General features: G+C 51.4%; 2 protein-coding genes across 24 annotated transcripts in view; one reads left to right on the top strand and one right to left on the bottom strand.

Annotated features, from left to right (window-relative positions):
* The window catches only part of LOC105493404 (SH2B adaptor protein 3), a 46,618-nt gene extending 25,187 nt beyond the window's left edge, over positions 1-21,431 (top strand). For 2 of the 5 annotated variants that reach the window (XM_011761011.3, XM_024796467.2), the window contains 6 exons: positions 16,603-16,704; positions 16,792-16,883; positions 16,976-17,070; positions 17,182-17,396; positions 17,493-17,664; positions 17,817-21,431. In XM_011761011.3, the coding sequence (XP_011759313.2) occupies positions 16,603-16,704; positions 16,792-16,883; positions 16,976-17,070; positions 17,182-17,396; positions 17,493-17,664; positions 17,817-18,112 (972 nt within the window). In that variant the 3' untranslated portion in view covers positions 18,113-21,431. Of the gene's footprint in view, positions 1-4,636; positions 4,851-16,602; positions 16,705-16,791; positions 16,884-16,972; positions 17,071-17,181; positions 17,397-17,492; positions 17,665-17,816 lie in introns of those variants that run through there. The other 3 variants (XM_011761010.3, XM_024796466.2, XM_011761012.3) reach the window with 2 other exon arrangements.
* Positions 21,432-21,757: 326 nt separating this feature from the next.
* LOC105493406 (ataxin 2) overlaps positions 21,758-26,291 on the bottom strand; it is a 155,411-nt gene continuing 150,877 nt past the window's right edge. For 10 of the 19 annotated variants that reach the window (XM_071071074.1, XM_071071076.1, XM_071071082.1 and 7 more), the window contains 4 exons: positions 25,841-26,068; positions 24,858-24,932; positions 23,493-23,661; positions 22,023-22,650 (listed from right to left, as the gene is read on the bottom strand). In XM_071071074.1, the coding sequence (XP_070927175.1) occupies positions 22,622-22,650; positions 23,493-23,661; positions 24,858-24,932; positions 25,841-26,068 (501 nt within the window). In that variant the 3' untranslated portion in view covers positions 22,023-22,621. Of the gene's footprint in view, positions 21,894-22,022; positions 22,651-23,492; positions 23,662-24,857; positions 24,933-25,840; positions 26,069-26,291 lie in introns of those variants that run through there. The other 9 variants (XM_024796463.2, XM_024796464.2, XM_071071073.1 and 6 more) reach the window with 3 other exon arrangements.

The following is a 26,291-nucleotide window of genomic DNA, read 5'->3' as shown; positions in this document are numbered from 1 at the left end:
CAGGTAGGTCCCCAGGGTCCCTCCCCAGGATGGGCAGCAGCCTGGCTGCTCCCCACGGCAACCCCTGGCTGGCCCCACTGGTGCTGCTGGAAATCCCCCACCCAGTTCTTTGTGAATGGGAAAGGAAACTGAATGTGCTAGAAGAGGTCTCGAGTGCTGGCCCGGCGGGGGGGCTTCCTCCCCCAGTGCAGGAGGGGCCACCTCAGCTTCCTTTCTGGGGCCCCATACCCCCTTTTTCCTATCTTCCCTCTGAGTTGAGGAGAAGGCTGTGGCCCCTGCCCACTGGCCTCTGGAACCACTGGGTGACAGTGTACATCGGGGCGATTAAGGGCCACTTGGCCTCTGGACCTCCCTCGCTGTGGCTGCTGCCTGGGACCCCCCACCCCATGCCTGACTCGTACCCCGACCTCAGCTCTACACGCAGAGGCACCACTGTAGGAGAAGATAGAAACCTCTCTCTAGGGAACCACCTGGAAGGGGGTCCTGCCCTGTCTTCATCTGAGTACCCCACGTAATCTAGGAAACTGTCTCTAACTTGCCGAGGACCTCCATGTCTGAGTTCTAATGTTTTTTATTTTGCTTTTTCAATTAATAAAGCTCACGGCAGAAACTATTTAAAGAAAAAAAAAAAAAAAAACAGTACCAGAAAAACCTCCCACAATCTCACTACCCATAGAGAACCAGCATTTCCATTTGATAGATGTCATTATCGTCATTTTTGTTTTGTTTTTGAGACCGGGTCTCGCTCTGTCCCCCAGACTGGAGTGCAGTGGCGCCATCTTGGCTCACTGCATCCTCAACCTCCTGGGCTCAAGTGATCTTCCCACCTTAGCCTCCCAAGTAGCTGGGACTGTTTAATGCTGCTGTTAGCATAGACATTAGCAGGACACCATGCCCTGCTAATTTTTAAGTTTTTTTGTAGAGACAGAGTCTTACTATGTTGGCCTAGGCTGGTCTTAAACTCCTAGGCTCAAGCAGTCCTTCCGCCTAGGTCTCCCAAAGTTCTGGGATTACAGGCATGAGCCACCACCACACCCAGCCTCTTCTGTCTTTAACTTTGCCTCCACCCCCAAATTACAATTCCTTCAGCAATTGCTGGGAAGGGATTACTTTTTGCACAATTCTGTCTGGAGCCCCTTGCAGGCAGGAGCTTGTGGACAAAAACTTCAGCCTTTGCAGGCCTGGCATTCCTCATACTATTTGGTCACCTGCTTTTTTCACTATGTGTCCTGAACATTTTTCTGTATTCTTTTTTTTTTTTTCCCACCTCCCAGGTTCAAGCAATTCTTGTGCCTCAGCCTCCTGTGTAGCCAGGATTACAGGCGTGTGCCACCACACCTGGCTAGTTTTTGTATTTTTAGTAGAGGCGGGGTTTCACCATGTTGGCCAGGCTGGTCTCAAACTCCTGACCTCAGGTGACCTGCCTGCCTCAGCTTCCCAAAGTGCTGGGATTACAGCCACTGTGCCCAGCCCATTTCTAACTTTTTTGCTGGTATAGATGACCCTGGGATGAACACCTTATGTCAGTCTTGGTGCCCATTTCTGTGATTTTCTTCTGCTCAGTTCCTAGAAGGGGAGTGCTGGGTCAAGGTTTTTATAAGCACTTCTGATCCATTCTTGCTCTCAAAGCTTTATTGAGATATAATTTACAAACCATAAAATTCGCTTGTGTAAAGCATGTAATTCATTGGTTTTTAGTATATTTATAGAGTTGTGCAACCCTCACCATAATCTAATTTTAGAACATTTTCATCATCAAAAAAGGAAACCTTGTACCCATGAACAGTCACTCCCCGTACCTCCCTCCCCAGCCCCTGGCAACCAGTCATCTCCTTTCTGTCTCCAGGGATTTGCCTATTCTGGACATTTCACATACATGGAATCATAGACTATGCAGCCTTTTGTGTCTGGCTTCCTTCACTTAGCATCATGTTTTCGAGGTTCACTGAGGTTATAGGTTATAGCATGTACTTTGTTCCTTTTTATGGCTGAAAAATACTCCATTGTATGGACTTGCCACATTTTGCTTATTTATCACCTGATAGACATCAGGTTATCTCCACTTTCTGGCTGTTATGAATAATGCTGCTATGAACATTTGCGGACAAGTTTTTGTATGGATCTGTGTTTTCATTTCTCTTGGGAGTGGAATTGCTGGGGCATATAGTAATTCTATTGTTTAATTACATTGGGCTGGGCGGGGTGGCTCACACCGGTAATCCCAGCACTTTGGGAGGCTAAGGTAGGTGAATCACTTGATGTCAGGAGTTCGAGACCAGCCTGGCCAACATGGTGAAACCCTGTCTCTACTACAAATACAAAAATTAGCGGGGCGTGGTGGTGGATGCCTTTAATCCCAGTTACTTAGAGGCTGAGGCAGAATAATCACTTGAACCCAGGAGGCGGAGGCTGCAGCGAGCCAAGATTGTGCCATTGCACTCCAGCCTGGGCTGGAATGAGACTCTGACTCAAAAAAAAAAAAAAAAAAAAAAAAAAAATATATATATATATATATGTGTGTGTGTGTGTGTGTGTGTGTATATATATATATATACATACAATAAATATGACTATATATAAAATATGATTGCCGGCCGGGCGCGGTGGCTCAAGCCTGTAATCCCAGCACTTTGGGAGGCCGAGACGGGCGGATCACGAGGTCAGGAGATCGAGACCATCCTGGCTAACACGGTGAAACCCCGTCTCTACTAAAAAATACAAAAAACTAGCCGGGCGAGGTGGCGGGCGCCTGTAGTCCCAGCTACTCGGGAGGCTGAGGCAGGAGAATGGCGTAAACCCGGGAGGCGGAACTTGCAGTGAGCCGAGATCGCGCCACTGCACTCCAGCCTGGGTGACAGAGCCAGACTCCGTCTCAAAAAAAAAAAAAAAAAAAAAAAAAAATGACTGCCAACCTGTTTTCTGAAGCAGCTGCACCATTTTATATTCCCATCATCATTTCATGAGGACTCCAATTTCTCCACGTCCTTGCCAACATTTGTTGTTGTCTGTCTTCTTGATTATAGCCATCCTAGCCATCTTAAAGGGTGTGAAGTAATAGCTCAGTGTGGTGTTTTTTTGTTTGTTTTTTTATTAAATGGGGTCTTGTTCTGTCACACAGGCTGGAGTGCAGCGGCACTATCTCAGCTCACTGCAGCCTCAAACTCTTGGGCTCAAGTGATCCTCCCACCTCAGCCTCTTGAGTAGCTAGGATTATAGGCACACACCACCACACTCAGCTCATTTTTGTTTTTCACTACACTACGCTGATGTGGTTTTTTGTTTTGTTTTGCTTTTGTTTTTTGAAGATCTGGGGTTTCACCATATTTCCCAGGCTGATCTCGAACACCTGGACTCACGCAATCCTCCCACCTCAGCCTCCCAAAATGCTGGGATTACAGGTGTGAGCTACCGGGTTTAGCCTCAGTGTGGTTTTGATTTGCATCTCCCCAATGGAAAATGGTTTTGAGCATCTTTTCATCTGCCTAATAGCCATTTCTTGTTCTTTTGATACATTATTTTCGAGTAGGCTTCCAGAAAGGTTATACCCATATATCTTCTCGTCACCAGTGGTGCCAGCACTGAGTATTATTTTAAAAACCTTTGCCACCTTCTGGATGAAAAGTGGTTATCTTATCCTAAGTATGACCATTTCTCTTTGTTAAAAGTTGAGATATTCATATACCATAAAATTCACTTGTTTAAAGTGTACAATGCATTGGCTTTTAGTATATTTAAACAATTGTGCAATGATCACCACTATCTAATCCAGAACGTTTCTATCACCCTAGAAAAAAAACTCGGAGCAGTCAGTCCCAAAATGCCCTGCCTGCAGCCCCTGGCAACCATTGATCTTTCTGTCCCCGTGGAGTTCGACTGTTTCTCTTCTGTTCCTTGGTCATACACATTTCTTGTGATTCATCAGACTATTTACTCAGCATGTTTGTCTCCTGCACTGCCTGCTTTTTTCTTGATTTGTGAACACTACGTGGCATGGATATTAGCTCTGTCCCGTGTTGCAAACATTTCCCTGGTTTCCAATTTGACTTCTCAATTTTGTTCCTGCGTTTCTTGACCTATGGGGGTTTGCAAGTTCCAGGCAGTAAAATCCAGTGATCTTTTCCTTTATGGTTTTATTCTTTTTTTTTTTTAAACCTTAAAAAGGCCTTTCCCCACCCAGGATCAGATAAATAATTACTTAGGTTTTATTCTAGTTCTGTCTTGGTTTCCTTTTTCACTTTTAATTATTTAATCCAGCTGGCTTTTATGTGTGGCTGGTGTGATTTCCTGTTGTTTTGTGATGTCAGTGAGAAGCTGTGTGTCAAGGCCTGTTAACATGGTAAGCGCTCGGCCGGGCACGGTAGCTCAAGCCTGTAATCCCAGCACTTTGGGAGGCCGAGACGGGTGGATCACGAGGTCAGGAGATCGAGACCATCCTGGCTAACACAATGAAACCCTGTCTCCACTAAAAATACAAAAAAATTAGCCGGGCGTGGTGGCGGCACCTGTAGTCCCAGCTACTCGGGAGGCTGAGGCAGGAGAATGGCGGGAACCCGGGAGGCGGAGCTTGCAGTGAGCCGAGATCGCGCCACTGCACTCCAGCCTGGGCGACAGAGCGAGACTCCGCCTCAAAAAAAAAAAAAAAAAAAAAAACATGGTAAGCGCTCAGTAAATAGGAGCTAAAATGATAGTAATGAGAGTCTATACCAGGTAGAGCTCAGAAGGACATGGGATTCCTGGTGCTGTGCCGTGGCTGGAGGAAGACGTGGCCTGGCTGTGCCAGCTGGCTGGGAGCCCCTCCGCCCCAGAAGCCCTTGCTCTCACCTCTTCTTCTGAATCATCGTTCTTCGAAGGCAGGCAGTCGCTACCGTCGTCTGGGGCTTTGGGGATCTTGGTTGTGATGAGTCCCCTCTCCTCTGGTGCACTCCCCCCACCAGAGATGGGCGACAGAGGTTTTTTGTTGTTTCTTAACCACATCTTTTTCCACCCACACCCGGCACAGAGCATATGCTTGGCCGGGGCTTCCCCGAGCTGGTCCTGGCTTTGTGGCAGGGGGCTGGGCCATCAGTGCCCCATTCAAGCTTGGGGACCTGGCCCCGCTGGTGTGTGCTACAACAGACCCAGCCCTGGGGCCTCATGATACTGTCAGTGATCATCACAGATGCGGGGCCTGGCTGCGGTCCTCACTGGTGGTTTTTGTTTGTTTTTGAGAGGGCGTCTTGAAGTAGCCCAGGCTGGAGTGCAGCAGCACAATCTCGGCTCACTGCAACTTCCGCCGCCCAGGTTCAGGTGATTCCCGTGCCTCAGCCTCCTAAGTAGCTGGGACTGCACATGCGCCACCACGCCCGGCTAATTTTTGAGTTTTTAGTAGAGACAGGGTTTCACTGTGTTGGCCAGGCTGGTCTCGAACTCCTGACCTCAAGTGATCTCCCCATCTTGACCTCCCAAAGTGCTCATTACAGGCGTGAACAACCCCCACCCACTGCAGGGAGCCGGGTTCGCCCCCTCCCTGCCAAGGAAGCTGCTTGCTCTCCCTTCTGTCTGGAGGCCAGCACAGCCTGGCACTCGTAATTTGGGGCATCCATGGCCTTGTGGTGGCCAGGAGCAGAAGGCATCACCTGAAAAAGGTGTGGCCAAGGGCAGGGGTGCTGGGCTTAGCCAGACTGGCCACAGTGGGGGCAGGAAGGATTCCTACGGGGACAGCTGGGAGCAGGATGTGGTCGTGCAAGGTATGGGCTGATGGCAGCTGGCATGCAGCTGGGGAGGTGCACTGGGACCAGGCCTGGAGTGGGGTCTGGTGGCTCTGCTGTGTATGGAGCTGAGTGCTGCCCAGAAATGCCATCCTGTCCTCAGAAGTGGCTCAGGCCTGCTGGGGACAGGGCGGGTGGATGGAAGCCGCTGCATGCCCTGTGCCGTGTGCTGGCCCGCTGGCTGTCACTGTAGCGCAGCTCCCAGTGCCTGACAGTTATTTGTCCTTATTTGGCACTTGAAAGCCCAGCGGTTTGGCCAGAATGGTGCCCTGTGCGGAGGGTACAGCTTGAGTGAAGGTGTGGAGGGAAAAGGCCCTGGGAGTGTGGCTCCCCTCCTTCCATCCTGCCTCCTGCAAGGCCCATCCCAGGACATTCCTCCCAAGTGGGCTGGATGGGGCCTGGACTTCCTGTCCATGTACTGGGATGAGCGATGGGAAAGGGGCCCACTGCGGGGCGGGGAGTGTAGGGCTTTCCAGGCATCATCCCTCATAAGCCACTGCTCCCAGGCCTTGTGCATAGCCCCACCATGGCAGACCCAAGAGCGGAAGTGTCCCGCCATCCTCACAGCAGGCTGCAGGGGCCATGTGTAACTGGCCCCTCCACCCTTGACCACCTGGTGGAGTCGGCACTCACATCTGAGGAGGGGACCATGTCGCTGCTGGGGACTCTGGGCTGGTCTGGAAGCAGGTGTGGTGCGGGCTGTCTTTCCCTGCATGAAGGTCTTCCTCTGGGTGTCTGTCGCTGTAGGGAGGCCACTCTAGCTTCTGAAAGGGGCTCTGTGTCCTTGCCATCATGATTCTGTGTTGGGGTGGGGGGGGGTGGTCGCTGTCTCTCTGAGAGGGGTCTTTGTGTCTGTGTCCCTATGATTCTATGCAGAAAGACCGTGATGGGAACTGAGGGGGAATTCACTCTGGGTGGGGTTTTAGACAGGTCAAGTCCTGTCTGTCCCAGCATCCCTGGCTAATCACTCCCCCCGTCCCCCTCCCGCCACACACACACACACACACACACGAAAAGCAGGCTGGTGTGTGTCCTGTTGCCCACACCACACTCACTCAGTGTGAGCTGGGGTGCCACCTGCCTGGAGGGGGGATCTGACTCTCAACAGGGCTTCTGTATTTGGGGGTGTCACACTCACTTTGTCTGTGTCTGCCTCCACCATCTGACTGGGAGAATTCCTCTCAGGGTTGGGTTGGGCCCAGAGGAGATGCTTGGAGGATTTGCTGAGTGATGGATGGATGAGCACTTGGGTGGGGGCCTGGGACCCCCAAAGCCCTCAGATGTCTGGGAAGCAGGGGAGGTTTCTGTTTCTGGTACCAGGGGCTCTTGCCAGGAAAGGGGGAAAGCTGACTTGACCCATGTGGCTTTTCTGGAAGCTTCTCCCTTCTCTTTCCTCCTCCCCTGTGGGGAGAGGGGGCCTGAGGCAGCAGGGTGCAGACCAAGGGGGATCTGGCCCATAATGAACAGGGAGGTGGGGGTCTACAAGCCGCTGCCCTGTGGACTGGGCCCACTGGATGTTGAGGGCAGCAAGCAGGCTCCACTTGCACACATCCAAGGACTGGGTTCCATTATCATCTCCATTTTACAGGTGAGGAAACTGAAACCCAGCGGGCCAAAGTGATTTGATTGGGGTCCAGCATTTGAAGGGTCTATGAAGGAGGGGCCGGGCTTGGGGTCCTGCTGGGGGCATAGCAGAGAAGCGCTCTGTGGCCTATAGTTCTCACACTGATTCAGTCGCTGGAACTGGCTCACTGCCTTCAGTTTGCCCCCCAAGGAGCTGGGGAAAAGGGGGCTGAGATCACCCGTCACACCCCATACCTCCCTCTGCTTCCCAGGCACTTGAGAGCTTGGGGGTCCCAGGTACCTACTCAAGTGCTCATCCATCCACCCACCTGGCAAACCCTCCAAGTACCTCCTCTGGGCCTGCCCCAGGGCTGGGCCTCAGCTGGGAGCAAGGTTTGGTGCCCACTCCAACCCTGAGACGGACTCTCGCAGTCAGATGGTGGAGGCAGCTGCGTCATCAGGAAACCATGGCCGGTCCGATAAGCTCAGTGCTGAGGGAGAGGCACAGGAATTGCACTAACCATGACTTAGTGGCCAGGGAAGGCTCCCTGGAGGAGGGGAGGTTTTCTCTGCTGGGACATGCAGTTTGGGTCAGACAGAGCATCACAAATGCAGGGGCTGGGCGGCGGGAGAAGGTGTGGGTGGGAAGGCGGCTGGAGGGAGACCAGGTGTTGGGGGTGTTGGGGCTGGAGGTGGGCAGATGAGGGTTGGAGCCCTGGCTCCACTTGGCTCTTCCCTGTGGCTGGGGTACTGCGTGATTTTGCCTCCCAGAGTCTGTAGTATGGGGGCTCCTGATGGTGCCCTTGCAGGGAGGTCAGGGGGCTGACACACCTGCACCTGCCTTTCAGCCTGCCTTCTTCCCCGGCCAGCTGGAGGGGTCCTGGGAGGCCCACCCCAGCCCTGATAGCACTGGCTTGTAGCATCCCTATCACTCATGGTCTTCACTGGCTGGAGTGGGGGATGGCAGTAGGGGCCATCATCCCCTATGCCCCCCATTACCCAGCACAAAGGATGCTTGGCCAGCAAAAGGCCTATGATTAATGTTGAGCACCCACCACCTAGCAGGCACTGGCTTGTGGCCAAGGACACCATGTGAGCAAAGCCAAGTCACGGTAGAGACCTGCATCAAGGAATGTGCAAGACTAGCTCATAGGACAACAGACAGGGAAGGAAGTTAAGGGGCTTCTGTGACTGGGGATTTAGATACTGTGGTCAGTGAGGGCCTCCCTGAGGAGATGACACTTTGAGCAGCAGTCATATTTGTGAAGCTGTGGGGGGAGTTGCCTCTCTGAGGGCACAGCAGATGCACAGGCCCTGAGCACCCTTGGTACACTGAAGAAGAGTGGAGGCCAGTGTGGCTGGATCAGAGCAAGGGAGGGAGGCCCAAGAGGCTGAGGAGGTAACGGGGATCTCTCAGATGGGGACCACAGGGGAGTTTGTTTTTTTCTTTTTTGAGACAGTCTTGCTCTGTTGCCCAGGCTGCAGTGCAGTGCAGTGGTGCGATCTTGGCTCACTGCAACCTCTGCCTCCCGGGTTCAAGTGATTCTCCTGCCTCAGCCTCCCAAGTAGCTGGGACTACAGGCACCTGCCACCATGCCCGACTAATTTTTGTATATATATTTTTTTCTTCGAGATGGAGTTTCGCATTTGTTGCCCAAGCTGGAGGGCAATGGCATGATCTCGGCTCACCGCAACCTCTGCCTCCTGGGTTCAAGCGATTCTCCTGCCTCAGCCTCCCAAGCAGCTGGGATTACAGGCATGTGCCACCACACCTAATTTTGTATTTTTAGTAGACACAGAGTTTCTCCATGTTGGTCAGGCTGGTGTATAACTCCTGACCTCAGGTGATCGGCCTGCCTCGGCCTTCCAAAGTACTGGGATTACAGGCGTGAGCCACAGCACCTGGCCTAATTTTTGTATTTTTAATAGAGACAGCGTTTCACCATATTGGCCAGGCTGGTCTTGAACTCCTGACCTTGTGATCTGCCCGCCTCGGCCTCCCAAAGTGTTGGGATTACAAGCGTGAGCCATTGCGCCTGGCCAGGAGTTTTTTGAGATGGGATTTTGCTCTGTTGTCCAGGCTGGAGTGCAGTGGCACCATCATAGTTCACGGCAGCCTTGACCTTGCTGCTTCAGCCTCCTGTAGCCGCAGGGGAGTTTTGAGCAGAGGAGGGGAGGCTGGAACGGTGTGCTGCAGGTGGAAATAGCTAATTCTGGACAGACTTGGGCATAGTCTGATGGGACTGATGCGTTTTTGATGCTGTCCAACTCCCAGGGGGCCCAGGTGTCACACTGTTTTCTAGCCTGGTTCCTCTCTCCTCACTGGGAGTCCTTGTGAATACCCTTTTCCCCCAGTGGTTGTCTGGGACTGGAATCCTGGCTGCTCGGCTCCCAGCATCCACCACTTTCTGCCTTTGAGAGATGGGTCCTGCCTCCCCTCCTGCAAGTCTTCTGTGGCTCCCTGTCATCTGGGGGAAAATGGGGGACAGAGGCCTCCCTGCCCAGTTCTCTTGACCTCCTTCAGACCCCAGCCAGCTCAGAAGCCACCCATGTTAAAATGCAGATTCCAGGTTCCCTTCCAGATGTCATGTGCCAGCAGGTCATAGAAGCATCCTGTGCTGTGTTCACTCCCCCTTGAAGGTCTCTGAGCCTTCTCATCTCTGAAGTGGGTGAAGGCACAGGAGGGCCACGTGAGGCTCACACACACTGCTCGCACAGAGATGGCCTGGGGCAGGGTTGTGAGGCTTTTCCTTCGTAAATCTCACTGACCATGATGCCCAGGATTGTCCTTTGCTCTGGAACCATGACCTTCCTACTTGGTTTCGTGGTGTCCTTTCCTTGATGGTGTGATACTCATTTCTGTGACTTCCTCTTGGAAAACTTGAAATGTTGCCGGCCTGTGAATTCCACAATCTGGAAACTGCTGGCGGGTCACCCAGGTTCCAATGCCCGGCACACATCAGATGCTCACTAAAGGGCGATGTGGGATCTGTGAGCGTCATTTCCAGCCACAGTCAAGCCCCTGCTGTCTTCTAGCCTGGGGCTGTGCCTTCTGCGCTCCGGGTGTTGGCTCTTGCTATTCCCTTAACCTCCAATGCCTTCTCCTCCACCATCTCCACTTTGTAGAATATTCAGCAAACACTATTGCCCCTTACTCTGTGCCTGACCAAGACCCAAAGATGAAAAAGGAGGAGGGAGGCCGCCTTGAGCCTCTGGTACATGGGAGCAGGGCAGTGACAACTCAGGAGGGCTGCGCAGGGAGGGGCCTTCTTGCTCCCAAGTCTCTCCTAAGGCTGAGCTCCTAAGGCCCTGTGCTCCTCCCTGCCCTACCATCCCCCTGATAGCCTTCCATACCCCCCGGGAACTCTTTTGCACACACTATGCTCATATTCTCAGGGGAGGTTAGTGGCATTATTATCCCACCTTAGAAAATGCAGACTCTTGCTTGAGCCCAGGAGATCAAGGCTGCAGTGAGCCAGTATGCGCCACTATACTCTAGCCTGGGCAACAGAGAGGGACCCTGCCTCAAAAATCACACACACACACACACACACACACACAAACACACACACACACACACCAGAGAGGGACCCTGCCTCAAAAACAAAACACACACACACATATGCATGGAGACTCACTTTGGGAGGCCGAGGCAGAAGGATCACTTGAGCCAGGAGTTTGAGACCAGCCTGGACAACATAGCGAGATCCTCTCTCTCTCTCCAAAAAAATAATCAGCCACGTGTGGTGGCATGTGTCTGTAATCCCAGCTACCTAAGAGGCCAAGGCAGGAGGCTCACCTGAGCCCCCAGGAGTTTGAGGCTGCAGTGAGTCAGCCTGGGCCACAGAGCAAGACCCTATCTCTTAAAAACAAACAAACAAACAAAAAAACACTGGAGACTGAGGCTAGGAGAGGTAAGCCACTTATCTATGGAAGAGAAGGCAGAGTTGGGACTCAAGCGCAGGACTGACTGTCCCAAACCTCAGGGTGGTGGAATTGCTGCATGGTGGTTCTGCAGCCCTGACGTATTTCTGGGCAGGATACTGGGTGGCTTTTAGCAACTAGGCTCAGTCTTGATGCTGCCCAGAGGATGGCTGAGAGGCACCATGTTTAGGGAGAGTGTGCAAGGTGAGGACCTTCCTCACCTAAATCCCTTATTACCTTGGGATGGTAATAAGGTCTATGAAAGAGGTCAAAGTTTGGGTAACGTATGGGTTCAATAGGTTTCTCTGCTGCAGGACTTCTCAGAGTCTTTAATGGAGCTAAGCAGCAGCATTCTCTGTCCAAAAATGACTGTCCTTTCTCGGAGTAATCCTTCTTTGCATTGGCTGCCAGGAAGCTCAGAGACAAGTCTGTGGCAAGAGGGACTCGTCTTGTCTTATAGCAGCTGTCTCCCTCCCGGCTCTTTCTGGGTGTCTCTAACCTGACTAAAATCATTTTTGGAAGGAGGCAAGGCATCTTTTGTTTTTTTTTAAGACAGGGTCTCACTCTGTCGACCAGTCTAGAGTACAGTGGCGTGATCTCGGCTCACTGCAACCTCTGTCTCCCAGGTTCAAGTGGTTCTCCTGCCTCAGCTTCCCAAGTAGGTTAACTTTTTGATACCAGACAGTAAGCTTGGATTAAGTATTTTCCATAATAATGCTCATTCATTCATTCATTCATCCATCCTGGCAGCATCCACTTCAGGTTCTGAGCTGGGGTGAGGGATTCGGCCATCCAGGACAGGATCTGGAATTCGCTCTGCGCCTTTTCAGACCCTCTTCTCCTCCTCCTCCAGTAAGAAGGTCAACAGGACCTGCTTACAGGCCCCCTATTACTGAAAGCAAACTGAACCTCCAGTTAATGTCCTGCCCAAGGTTTCAAAGGTAGTGAGTGGCAGAGCTAGGCCCAGGCTGCCAGATGCCTCCTTGAGGGCATGGGTGTGGCAGAGGCGTGGCTGGTGCTGGAGGGTTGACTGAGGCCTGTCCCACTGCTGCTGTACACAGATGAATGTGGGCTCAAAGGCCCTGGGGGAGATAGGACCACCCGGGAGCTAGTGTGGCCTGGGGGTTCCCGGGGGAAGGCGGTCTCTCCCCAACGCTGGTCTGGGCCTGGCCCTTGCTGCTGGGATGTGTCAGATGCTGTCCTGTGTCCTGCCCTCTAGCATCCCAGGAGGAGGGGGCCAGCCAGCAGGCCTGCTCCTGTTATGAGCTTCCTGACCTTAGAAAAAGCTCAAGCTGATTCCTACAGCCCTGAAGCCCCATGGTGGCTTCTGTGGCAGCCTCACCTGTGCCTCTTCCTGCTATCTCACCAGAGGCCGTGCCATCAGCCTTGTTCTCCACGCAGGTATGGTCATGCCACCAGGGCTCTGGCCTTTGACTGGTGTGTGCAACCCTGCCCTGCCCCCATTTGCCTGTCTCAGCCCTTGCTAGGGTGGAAGCTCCATGAGGGCCTGGCCAGTCACTCTGCTGAATGCCTGAGGGAAAGACCAGTAACAGACCCCACTCAAGGTGGTTGTGAGGACCTGGCAGGGTGGAGGTGTGGCCCAGTACCTTGGAAGACTCTAGGAGGACCATCCTGGCCCTATAAATGTTTGTGCCAAGGCAGGTCCCCTGTCCCTCAGCACACAGGAAGGGGCAGTAGGTAGCAAGACAGTTTCCAGGTGACAGCATGAGGGCAAGTGAGTAAGGCCTAGAGAAGAAGGGTCCGTTGCCTCCAGCCCGTCACATTCCCTCCGGGTGGGCTGGCCAGCCAGGTGGGAGAAAGAGGGATCCTCAGGTAGGCGGGAGTCAGGGAGAGCTGCGTGCCCTCATGAGGCTGGTGTTTCATCTCCACTTCTCAGATGAGGGGACTGTGGCTCAGAGACCTTTGCAGGGGGACTGATCATTGCACAGGGCCGTCTGAAGGGAGCCTGGGACTGCATTTCCATGTAGGCCCTGGGTGGATCTGGAACCTGGCTGGCTTTCCTGGCTCCCCCACCCTTTGGCTCCCTTATGTTCTTGGCCTTCTTTTCACAACTCAGAAGCAGCCGAGTAGTTGGTCGTGTTGTCTGCAGTCGCACTGAAGCACATTTTATTTTGGCTAAGTGACATTCCTTTGTTGTCCCTGTCTTGTGATTAGTTAGGGTAACAGGTTGGTTATATTATGTGGAATTTATTGCAGGATGGTAAGGGAGCATGTGACAAAATGGAGCAATGAGTTCTGTAAGGCTGAGAGAAGCTGGGTGTGTACCCAGTGGCTGGGCCACTCGGAGGGGACTGTCATGCTGTCAGTACTGTAGTGGGACCCAAGCAGGCTTTACTCACCGGCCTGTTAACAGCTGTGCGAGTCAGGCCTTTCGCTTGTGTTAGCTCACCTTGTGAAAAAATGAGCTCTGACTTAACAGATGACAACTAAGGAATGGAGAGCCGAACCCCTTGTTCAGGGTTGCATAGGAAGTGGCAGGGTCAGGGCTGAATCTTAAAACTTAGAGGGCAGGGCCTGGCATGGTGGCTCACACCTGAAATCCCAGCACTTTGGGAGGCCAAGGCGGACGGATCACCTGATGTCAGGAGTTCGAGACCAACCTGGCCAACCAACATGGTGAAACCCCATCTCTACTAAAAATACAAAAATTAGCTGGGTGTGGTGACAGGCGCCTGTAATCCCAGCTACTCCGGAGGCTGAGGCAAGAGAATCGCTTGAACTCAGGAGGTGGAGGTTGCAGTGAGCCGAGATCACGCCACTGCATTCCAGCCTGGGCAACAGAGTCTTGAGACTCTGTCTCAAAAAAAAAAAAAAAAAAAAAAAAAACCAAAAAACTCTAGAGGGTAAAAGAACTGTAACATCTGGGATAAAGTTAGCTGTTGAAATAAATACAAGTCCTACTGTTGGAGTAGTGTCAGCTGGCCTGCATCTTTGACTTTGAGACTTCCTAGCAGCCAGAACAAAGAAATAAATGGATTATTTCCACTGGAGCCACAGTGGCCGTAACAAACAGAAGCCATGTATTTGGATGCTGGAAATGGAGAAGACTTGCTCCCTAGAAATAGATGCTGCAGGATGTGGTGGGTGACATTCTGTTCAAACCACAAATACCTGAAATGATTTGGCCACTGTGATCACCCAACCACAGTATGGCCTAAGCTGGGTCCAGGGAGCAGCTGTTGCTGGCCTGGCTTGACTTTTGAGGGAGGTGGAATAGCGGGCACATGAGAGAAGGGAACCTCAATCCCCCACAGCTGCTGATACAGCCCCCAGACTTGAGCTTGGCTCCCCCATCACCCATCCCCCCATATAGCTTAATCAGATGGGCATCTGGTGGTCCTTCCCTGCAGTGGCCAGAGTCCAGAGCCTGGGCTGTGCAGGCTAAGGTTTCGGCTGCAGCAGGGATTGTCCTGCCCCCGTGTGCCCACATGTTGCAACCTGGCTGGAGCCTCTGGCATAGGATACCCATACCGCCAGGTAGCTCAGTGGCAGACCCGGGCTCTGATACTTGGCAGGCTTGGGTTGAGATTGTGGCTCTAGGCCTGGGCGGCTCTCACGGACTGCTGTGGGGAGTCGGGGAAGAACCCCTGGGTTGTGCTCAGCCAGCAGGCAGGTGGCAGCCAGGCTGGCTATGGGTGAGGACGGGAATCCTCTTTTCACCACTGCCTGCCTGCTCAGCAGTTCCTCAGCTGCTGGGGGTGGAGCTGGCTTGCAGGGGCCAGAGTCAGAGTGAAACCGGCAGCTCTGCTGGTTAATCTCAGCACTGATACTGGGGACTAGGCCTGGAGCGGAACTGAAAGGGAGACCAGGCCCGTTCCCCTCCAGGCCTGGCCTATATCCTGCCATTGATCCTTAAGGCCTGCAGCCAGTGGGGAGGGTGGAGGCCAGGCAGGGCCAACTGGAAAAGTAGCAGAAGGAAGTGGCCACTCGCACCTTACCCATCTTGCAGACAGGAAATGAAGGCTCCGCAGGGCTGGCTAGCTGTGAAAATGGGCAAGAGCACAGAGGCCCCACTCCCTGTACAGTGTCCAGTGCCCGTGTGGATGCCATGCAAGGCCTCACTCTGCCTGCCCCTTCCTGGCTGCTGGACCTCTGGGAGTGGGAGGTGAAAATGCCCTGGCTGGTGCTGGTCACTTCAGGTTGGAATGTTCTAGTCATGCAGCTTTCTAGTGAGAGGCTGCAGTAAGCTATGGCCAGTGTTGGTCGTTCCTGCAGTCATTACTCTCCTCCAGCCTGTTGTGTCCGCCAACCAGAGCAGGCCCGGGAGCTCCCAGGAGACCTGCTGAGAGGGCCCAGGTGGCCATCCTGTTCCTGCCAGGATGCCCTCTTACCTCACTGTTCATTGACTCCCCTGCAGGTGGGGAAGAGGGATAAAGGAGGTGGCCAGGCTACTGGGTCATGATCCTTCCAACAGAGGTACCTGCTACCTCTGTGTCTAAAGCAAGGTTAAGCTTTTGGGGGTTAATAGCACTAGCAGCTCCAGTCCAAGGTGTGCCCTTTTGGGCTTGGGTGGAGGTTGGATTACCTGAAGCCACGGTTGCTGGAACATCCTTTGGGCCTGCCTCTGCTTTCCATCCCCCTGCTCCTGGTTTGTTAGGGGCTATAGTATTTTCCAGGAACACCTGAATGGAAGGGGACCAGTGGGACCACTTCTGTCCATTCCTCACTTCATCTCTTTCTCCCCTTTTCTTCTTTTGGTCATCTTTTCAGTCTTATCACAAGAGGAAGGGGAGGGGCAAACCCCCTCCTGAGCAGATTCCCAACCGGAAGCAGCTGGCTCCTTGGCTGCAGAGTGCCCAGCACAGGAAGCATCTGCAGGGTCAGTCAAGACCTGGGAGCAGAGTTCCTGCCAGCAAAGGAACAGTGGCCAACTCCTAGCCACCCTGCAGCCCTATGTGCTGGGTGTCCTGGGAAGGTCCAGGGCCAAGATTTTGTGGTTTTACAGTGGCTGTAACTTGGGCTAGCCATGCTAGGCTCTGCCCCTTTTGGGCTTGGTGTGATGAGAGGGTCAGCAGCTGGCATCACCTGGCTGGGCAGGGAGCTCTTTGCTCACCAGTGGGAAGAGAAACGGATGTCAGACACATGGCAGAGTGGAAATGTCCCCAGGTCGAGGTCCAAGGGGCTGGCCTTCTGCCAGCACACGCTGCTTAGGACCTCAGTGTGAATGGTGTTCAGGAGGCTAGGGTAAGGCACCCTGGACCTCACTACAGGCTCAGAGCCTGCACAGCAACACCATGGATACTCTCTCTAAAAGGGGGACTCCTGGGGAGACTATAGACAAACTCAGGCCTGGCTGGAAAAAAAAGCATCAGGAACAAGCTTTGAGTACCCCATCTTGGTCTCGTAGAGTTCAAGGCCCAAGCTACAAGCAGCTTGCTCCAGCATCCAGGAGGTCCGGCGGTGCACACGCCTTGAGATGCCCGACAACCTCTACACCTTTGTGCTGAAGGTGAGTGACAAGGCTTTTCACACCCTGGGGCAGTACAAATACACACACATACATCAGACCCAACCCTGTTCCCTCCCTTCCTGCCAGGTGAAGGACCGGACAGACATCATCTTTGAGGTGGGAGATGAGCAGCAGCTGAATTCATGGATGGCTGAGCTCCGGGAGTGCACAGGCCGAGGGTGAGGTCCCAGGCCCTCGTCCCTGGCACGACCTTTGCTGCTACCACCCCCTGACCTGCCCAGATTCTTAACCTCAGCCTCTTCTCCAGCAGGCTGGAGAGCACAGAAGCAGAGATGCATATTCCCTCAGCCCTAGAGCCCAGCACATCCAGCTCCCCAAGGGGCAGCACAGATTCTCTTAACCAAGGTGAGTAAACCAATGGCTAGGCCATTGTATTCTGGGTATGCTGGAACCCAGACTCAGCTCAGGACATAAGGCAGCCCCCTGCGACCACCATCACCCATCTTAATCTAACAGGTGCTTCTCCTGGGGGGCTGCTGGACCCAGCCTGCCAGAAGACAGACCATTTCCTGTCCTGCTACCCCTGGTTCCATGGCCCCATCTCCAGAGTGAAAGCAGCTCAGCTGGTTCAGCTGCAGGGCCCTGATGCTCATGGAGTGTTCCTGGTGCGGCAGAGCGAGACGCGGCGTGGGGAATATGTGCTCACTTTCAACTTTCAGGGGATAGCCAAGGTATGGGGCGGGGCAGGCAGGACCGTGCCACTCCTCTCCACTGGAGTTCAGGGTCCTAGAGGGACAGCCCGAGCCCACCATCCTCTCCTCCCACAGCACCTGCGCCTGTCGCTGACCGAGCGGGGCCAGTGCCGTGTGCAGCACCTCCACTTTCCCTCGGTCGTGGACATGCTCCACCACTTCCAGCGCTCACCCATTCCACTCGAGTGTGGCGCTGCCTGTGACGTCCGGCTCTCCAGCTACGTGGTAGTCGTCTCCCAGCCACCAGGTCTGACCCTACTGCCCTTTGCTAAAGGGGGTGGCTGACACTGGGTAGAGGCTTGCTGCAGACAAGGTACAGGGTACAGGGATCTTGTTCTGTGTCCTGTCAGCACTTGCCTTAAGACTGATGGTGTGGTCTCTCTCGGTCACTTGTCCTAGGTTCCTGCAACACTGTCCTGTTCCCTTTCTCCCTTCCTCACTGGGATTCAGAGTTGGGCCTTCCCCACCTTAGCTCTTCTGGCTGTCCCCGGGGGCTCAGCCCAGAGGGTCTCCCAGGGCGATCCTCACCCCCCGAGCAGATCTTCCACCTGGTGCCTTCGCCCGAAGAACTGGCCAACAGCCTGCGGCACCTGGAGCCTGAGCCTGTGAATCGAGCCCGGGACTCGGACTACGAAATGGACTCATCCTCCCGGAGCCACCTGCGGGCCATAGACAATCAGTACACACCTCTCTGACCAGAGAGGAATTCCAGGCCTCAACAGCTGCCCTTGAGGAACACAGGCAGAAGTGTGAACTTGTGAATGTAATTGATCTTTCCTTCCTTCCAGAGAGAGATTTAAGGGACACTGTTAACTGCTCGTGCCAGTTTGGACGTGACCCTTCTATTAGGCCTGTTGAAGGGCCCTCCTGTAAGTTTCATCTATCACCTGGCTTTCTCCTTATTGTTTACAGATGTAGTTCTTGTTAGAGGATGCCGCTAGCTCCTGCCCGGGGTCCCTATGCCCAGTCCCTGTTACTCTTAGAGAAAGGAGTTGGGGTGAGGGCCAGAGCTGGCAGTGGAAACTTGTTCTCTTTTTCACTGACACTGTCACAGCAGATGACAGACTTTCTACGGGAAGTGGGGGTCATCAGGAAGCCCAGAACACTAATAAGCGGTTCTCCCATCTACCGTCAGTCCATGTGGCAGGTCTACTGTGTCCATGCCACAGATGACCACACCTAATCCTGCTTCTACTCTCAGCTTTAGGACAAAAGCTCTGTCAGAGGGACAAGCTGAAGGTCAAAAATGATTTTAAACATTTTACCTCAGACTAATTTCTTTAAAGGATTCAGGTTCAAAACTAAACCACTGCTTATTTCAGTGCACTGTTTCAACTAACACCCATGCAATTTTTGTAGTCGGAGAGAGCTATGCAAACCCTACCTAATTCACAGTCTGAGCCAGCACGCTGACTTGTCTACTGCATCCTCGGGACAGTCACTGCTGCTGAGCGGCCACTGTCCTTCCTAAATGTCAAGAAGTGAAGTATGTCACCCTTTCAGGGAAATTCAGGCAATTACTGAAATAGGGTGGCAAAGAACAGTTCTACCCTGGTGCCTTACGAACAAAAAACTGGATTCTGGTTTACAGCAGCTTTACAGTGATAGTTAACTGGGGTTGGGGGAAGAACAAGCCAAAAAGGAAGAAGGACTCCTGGGCCCTTTCTAGTAAATCCTTCAACAACAAGGCTGGCTCGGTGCCCTCCAAGCATCTAATGGCTTATTAAATTATCCCACAAGTGGGTTTTGGGCTCCTTTTTTGAGCCAAAATGGAAGCTGGGAATCTGGTGCCGTAACTAATGAGAAACTCTTTTAATAGCCCACAATCAGTGTTCTGTTCCAGCTGGCTACTGCTTCATTGGATTGAGAATGTATCTCCATGCACACATGGGCGCACACAATCTCCACCATCCAGGGAGGTCCTGAAGTCAAATCTCCATCTATACAAGTGATACAATTCATGGCGGGCTGGCTCCTCCCAGAATCTTTGTCTGGAGGCTCAGAAACAAGGGGGCAGTGACAGTGGAATCAGCTGCTCTTGGGTGCCAACAGAGCCATTCAGTACAACCCCCAGGCTCATGGCTGTGGCTTCTAGGAAACTGGGAGTTTAGATCAGCTTTACAGATACATCAATCAGAGGCTAAAATGAAACCTTGGCCTAAAACTCGCAGGACCTGCCTGCCTGGGAGGAGGGCTAGGTCTGCTCCTTCTACTTAGTCTCTGTACTCCAAGAGGTCAGATTTCTGCTTTTAGAATTTTCTTTGGGTCTTTCAGAGGGTGGGGAAACAAAGAAAAGAAAAACAGTGGTGCAGAGGGGTTTTTTTTTTTTTTTTTGAGACGGAGTTTCACTCTTGTCAACCAAGCTGGAGTGCAGTGGTGCGATCTTGGCTCACTGCAACCTCCACCTTCCTGGTTCAAGCAATTCTGTCTCAGCCTCCTGAGTAGCTGGGATTACAAGCGCCAGTCACCACGCTCGGCTAATTTTGTATTTTTAGTAGAGACGGGGTTTCGCCATGTTGGCCAGGCTGGTCTCAAACGCTTGACCTCAGGTGATCCATCCACCTTGGCCTCCCAAAGTGCTGAGATTACAGGCGTGAGCCACCATGCCCAGTCTGTACCACTTTAGTACCAACACTCCTGGGTGATTTCATGGACCCTAAAGCAGACCTGACACTGATCCAGATTTGCAGTCCATTTTTAAGGACACCTGTCTTTATCTCCTCAAAGTCAAGCAGCTTTCTCTGGAAAATGAATGCTAACTAGTGTGAACCAAAAGAGTAAGTAATAGTCTGAAGTTTTTTAAAGGAGAAAGCTCAAAAGTCATTGGTCCTCCCCTCCGCACAGGAAAGACGCCCAGTAGATAATGAACCAAATTAAGTTCCTTCCCTCCAGCCAGAAGTTAAACATCTGGGATATGACGTCTTCACACCAGGGGCACTCATTTCTTAGCAGCCTCTCTACACACATCTCTCAGGTGGTGCCAAGAGACACACCAGGTAGAGCAAACTTGGCAGCTCTAACAGGCTGCAAAGTACAACTTCAGATTCCGTGGCAGAGATTTGGAAAGCACCCACCTCCAGACTGCTTCCTTTCTAAACTCGTCCAAGTTACCAGGACAGCTCAAATACATGCTGACAAAAAACTCTCATGGCCCTAGGAAGAAGTGACACTAAGCCAACGCCTTTTCTTTGTGCGGGAGCAGACCCAGCTGATGAAGGGGTGGGCAGCAGTGTGGGGCAGGCACCCCACTGGCTGCAGCTAGCCCACCATAGGCATAGCACATCCCACCACTCTCCTTCTAGTCCCGACCAGGCCCCAGCCAGCAACTTCTACCGAGAGCCATGGCTCAGCACCAAACTGGACAGTAGACATCATGATCCCTCCAGTTAGCTCTAAAATTACAGACCCCACCAGTAGAGCTTGACAGCTCCCGGCACCATCACTTCCTTCATCTGACTTTATTGAACTTTTACAAACTAACAGTCACCAGCACCAAAGAATTAAGTCAACTAACCTGCCTTGAATTTTAGACCAGCAATCCATATGGCTTTATCTGGTATAAATCTTCTGCCTTTGATCATTTCTGGACCGTAGGAAAAAGGAATAGCAATCATTAAAATCTTGGGCCAGAGAACACTATTTTTACATAACAGTTTCTTAACCTAAAGTCAAGGCCTTGGACTCTTCCCTGAGGGTTGCCTGCGATTCCTTCATGCTTTCTATTCAGGGCTAAGTCCCTTACTGCAAATGTGTTAGCTCTAACATCTCCCACAAGCTAGAGGAACTTGCGAGTATATTAACAAGGACACATCTGACATCCTGTATTTGGTTAGAATATACAGCACATTGTGATAACAAAGTGGATTCATCTTGTATCATTATAGGCAGAAGGTATTTGGCAAATTTTTATGTATTGTTTTATGTACTGTACAAGTAACTTATTCTTGAATAATGCAAATTTTGCTATAATGTACAAATTGCTATATGTGAATTAAAAAGTTTTCAGAATCTTGATTTGCTGTCACAATATTTAAAGGCTCAATTAAGACCATGGTCTCTCTACAAAACCCTTGCCCTGCCCAAATACTTGCTCTTCCCTTTGTCCTCCCCACTGCAATCTGGGAATATTAACAAATGCTTATGAGTCCATCTATGTCAATAAGCAGCTTTGTACATCTTTGTGTCTTTTCAGCCTTCATGCCCTCTGGATTTCTTTATTGCATTTTTTTTCTGAGTGTCTCCTGCCCCCTACTGGTAAAATAGGAAAATGCCTGAATTGGGAACTTCCAGCTAATGACACTCATTTTGGTTCAGGAGATATTAAAAAGGAAGCTTACAGAATTGGTGCCAGCTCGAGGATGTGGAATTTCAGTGCTGCCCAACTCTGGCCAACCTTCCTCCTCCTGAAGCAGATCTCTAATCCACCAAAGAGAATAGCTCAGTCTTGTCTTTTTCTAGAGACACCTTGAACCAGAACTAAAGGTGAAGAAGAAAAATCATTTGACAGCTACCTTCCGGGATATTAAAAACACACCCTTAGCGCACCTGCTTTGATATTAAGTATCCTACAGTAGAAGTAGCTTATACAGACACACACTAACTTGATCAGTTTTTAAAACTTTTTTTATTTTTTAAATTTTTTTAAAGTTTTTATTTTATATTATCTACAAAGTAAAAGTTTTTCCCTTAACTTAAAAGTTGAACCACTGTAGACAGTGATCACCTCATCAAACTTGATTTATAAATAATAATCCGTCAGTTTGACGGTAAGAATTTACTGAACCTTTGTCAAGTTTAGTAAAAGGGCGTTCCAAGTCTTGATTTTTTTTTTTTTTTTTTTTTAAGCAGTAATAGCAGCAAGAATCACTCTTGTTACTTCTTTTGCTAGCTGATGTGTTCATGACTTTCAAGGGTTATTAAAAAATAAATAACTTCCAGTTTCGGCAAGCAGAGCTGGGGTACCTGTGGGACTCTGAAACAGCGTATGGAATTATGGAATAGCCCCCAAGTTCCTAAATGCCTCTACTCGGTCCAAATATCTTCCACTGCAAGTGAACTGTTAGCATTCCTATTGGATGTTACAAGAAATCAACATATATATTTTAAAAACAAAATAAATGAAATTCTAGTTTTCTGTGCTTCCAGTTGGTAGAAGCAGTAGAAGGGAGGAGGGAATTTGGCCTTTCGTTTCCTCCAGGGCAGCCTTACAACTGCTGTTGGTGGTGGGCTTGTACTGTAAAAAGAAAAGCGAACATTGAAACAGAAAACTGGCAACACTACACATCAGCCTAGTGTCTCTGCAGCACATGATTGTAAACTATCCTCGTGCTAGCTGAACAAGACTCAAAATTGAATTCGCTTTCCCCCCTCCCATCTGCACCAAAGTGGGGAGGGTTGGGTGGGTGGGTAGAAACAAACCAGTCAGACGTAAAACCACTTCAGGTAAAACTCCCAGAAGACTTGTTCATGGGTTAGAAAAAAAGGCCTTAACAAACCCCCTCCCCAAATATTAGCCAAGCACCAGTACTGCTTTCAGAATAACAGGTCAGACTGTGAAGTATCGCCATGGCAGCCATCAAGTAGTAGAGCACAATCACAGGGCGCTCTCCCCTGGTCAGGGCATAGGCTGGGGCTAACGCTACACTCAAAGCCAGTCCATCCACAGCGCTTTCTCAGCAGTATCTTCTCCAGAGCTACAATCAAACTCTGCCATGGTAATAACCCCCCACATGTCAGACTTTTGGGACTCAGGAAGGAAAACACTGCCCTGTCCAACCTATCATAACAAGGAAGGCCAACTGAGTCCTAGGCATGCATCAGCTACACAGAATGCTGCTGCTGCTGCTTCTCATCAAGCCAAATCCTGTATACCATCAGAACACACACAGACTCGGCTCCCGGAAGCCTCAGGCCCTGATGCTAAACTGATCGTCACAGTCCCTCCTGTGCACACTCCTGGATGGGTCTTGCTAGTTCTCAAATGTGGGCTTGAAGCACTGGCCCTGCCTGCCATTCCACCTGTGCGAGCAGAATGCTTTGGGGTGCCCCGGCGGCCCCTGCACACACACGCCTCACCTGAAGGGTGCGTCATATAGGGGAAATGCGCAGTTGTCGAGACTGGAATGGGCTGTAGTGCACTTTGAGCGAGGGCGGCCTGGGGACCGCCGGGTGGCTGTGTCGTCATTAGCATCATTGGCGCATGGGCAGTTGGATGAGAAGGAACCATTCCTGACTGTACATGAGCCTGAAACAGAGAGCTCTTTTACGCATACAGGCAACATCTCCGGCTTCAACAACATGTCAACTGTGTTCCTTTCACTGGGCTGGGACTCTCAGGAAAGGGCAATGGTGGGCCTCAGGGCCCAGTTCTGTTCTCTGGGGACAGTCTCTAGTAGATTATCTGTTGACCTGAAGATGTGCTTCACCTTTGGGTAGATCCTGCAAGGAAGGGTCAGGGAGCAGGCACCAAGTGAGCCTAGGTAGAAGTCAGGGCTGTGCTGTCCTAGCCCTTGACATTTCTGATCATTGTATTCTACATATGGGGTAAGATCTTCACAAAGATTAGACACCGGATCCAAGGGTAGCTTTCTCAACTTAATATCATACAAGATTCAATGATGCTTCAGAATCAGGCTGCCATGTGGGGCCTGAGGCAATTTTGCAGATAACATCCCTTTCAAACAGGAAAGCAGATTACTACATTAATAAGCAGAGACTGTCACAGTCCAGTATGTGAATTACTTGGACCTCTGTTCATTTGCCTCTCTCCCTCTGCTTCTGGCCTGCTCACCAGGCAGTGAAAAGAGACTCTTAGGCCCCCGTGACTCTCTGAGAGATATGCTGATGGAGCAGGAGGAGTTGGAGTTTTTAATGGCTCCAGTGAGATGGAAAGGAGTAACCTGGAAGATCTGGGCCAGCCCAGTGTCTCTGTACCAAGTTCAACCTGGTCTCACTCACTGTCAAATTGGAAAGGTGATTTTAGTCAGCCCAAACTAGCTGGATTCCAGCTCTGCAGGGGGTTGGCAGGGCCAGGAAGAGCCCTTGTTTCCTTTTTCCCACACTGTGCACTGTTCTAGACTATGATGAGCCTTGGATGAAATGCCGTTTTTACTCTCACGTATTCAAATGGGTACATGGCATATTTGAGATTCCCTGTGTTAACCTTTTTGCCCTTTCAGCACAAAAACACAGTGAGGTATTAGGGATCCCTGACTTACATGTAAGTTCACATGCCTACTTAGCCACCAGCCTCTGCTAGACACCTACAGGACCCCAGCTCTTATGAAGCTGACTCCACCAAACCACGCTGGCCGCCACGGACCAAACCGGCTTCCCTCCCCACTATCAAAAGCAAATCAACTGCAGTGCGCTACACCACAGAACCTAAACTTTGCAGGGTGAGGACGCCCAAACTTCCCAGAGCTGTGGAACTCTACTTACAAGGTAGCCTTCTGAGAGATAGATCCAACTGAGTCGCATCTCTAGCCCACACCTTGCCAGAGCCTCACTGGCGCACTATTTAACAGGAAATGGAATTCATTGTGGCAGGTCTCACTTAGACCCGCCTCAGAGAGTTCTGTTATGAAGTAGCAGAGACATCTAATACAGCCAATTCACCCGTAACAGCCCCAGGGAGGGCCTCAAGGCCAGCGTTAGAGCCCAACTTCAGTGCAGCTCCTTCTCCTCATTAAGACAATCCCCTGGGCCCTGGAGTGCAGGGACCTTGTCAGCAGCTGATGCAAACAGCAACCACGGAGATGGCAAGCACACCTTTCACCTGGAGCAGCTGACACTGGAGGTGAGCTCCCAAGTGCTTCCAGGGCTGCTCTTCAAGAAAAATGGGACCACCTGGGTGCTTCCAGCTTCTAGTTACACTGCACCAATGTCCAAGGCCAAGCCCTCTCAAGAGTACAACTTATGGTCAAAGCAGATATATGAATAACCAGGGAAAACAATTGGAGAGATGTGTCTGGAACTCATGTGAGTAACAATCAAGTTGACAGGCCCCAGTAGTCACCTCGGAGAGCTGAGACTCTGTGAAGGCCATCATCCCCGCCTGGCTTCCGAGGTAAGTGTGTAGAGGGGGATATATATATACACATATATAGAGTAGTGAGGCTATATAGACGTAGCAAAGCAGACACAGAAAGGAAAGGAGGACTGGGTTGCATTCCAGAGTCAAAGATATTTTTAAGGTCTCAGTTGGAAAACTAAAGGACTGACCAATCAGCACCTTCACTGATCCCATGACAAAACCACACAAACATTCCCTTAGGGCCAGATCACGTGTATTTGAGCGGGAAAAGGAGACAGGCAAATGGCATGACACACAGGGTTTCCTAGCTGGGAGAGCCTCTAGCTGCTTACTGATAACCTTCACATTCTACCTGGCCTTCACAGAAAGTTGGCTAAAGCTGGTTTACCTGAGGTACGTGGGCCATGTGGGGTGGGTTGGTATACGCCGGCTGAACGTGAGAAGGATGGATCGTAAAGACGGTCTGTTGTGCTGCTGGGAAACTATTCTGTGGCGACTGCGTGTTGGAGGCAGGTGTCATGGAGGGTGGAGTTGGTGCAAGCCCCGCGTGGTAAATGGCTGACTGCTGCTGTGGACTGGCCAGATGGAGAGCCTGGGCGGCCTGGTGCTGATGGTGCTGCAAAGCGACAGGAAAGAATTGAGAGGAAAACTTCTTTAATGAAAAGCAGCCCAGGGATACTCACAAAGCTGAGCTTTGCACACGTGGGCCTATGATGAGGGGCAACGGAAAGTACAGGGGAATGTACAGGATGGTAAGAGCAAGGCTGGAGGTGCCTCCCATCTGGACATTCCTTTCTGGGGTGCAGAAGCCTGATTCTCGGCCTGGCAGTTAGAAGCTT

This window comes from Macaca nemestrina, chromosome 10 (genome assembly GCF_043159975.1).
Source record: "Macaca nemestrina isolate mMacNem1 chromosome 10, mMacNem.hap1, whole genome shotgun sequence".
Taxonomy (NCBI): Eukaryota; Metazoa; Chordata; class Mammalia; order Primates; family Cercopithecidae; genus Macaca; species Macaca nemestrina.
This window is presented reverse-complemented; position numbering and strand designations above follow the sequence as displayed.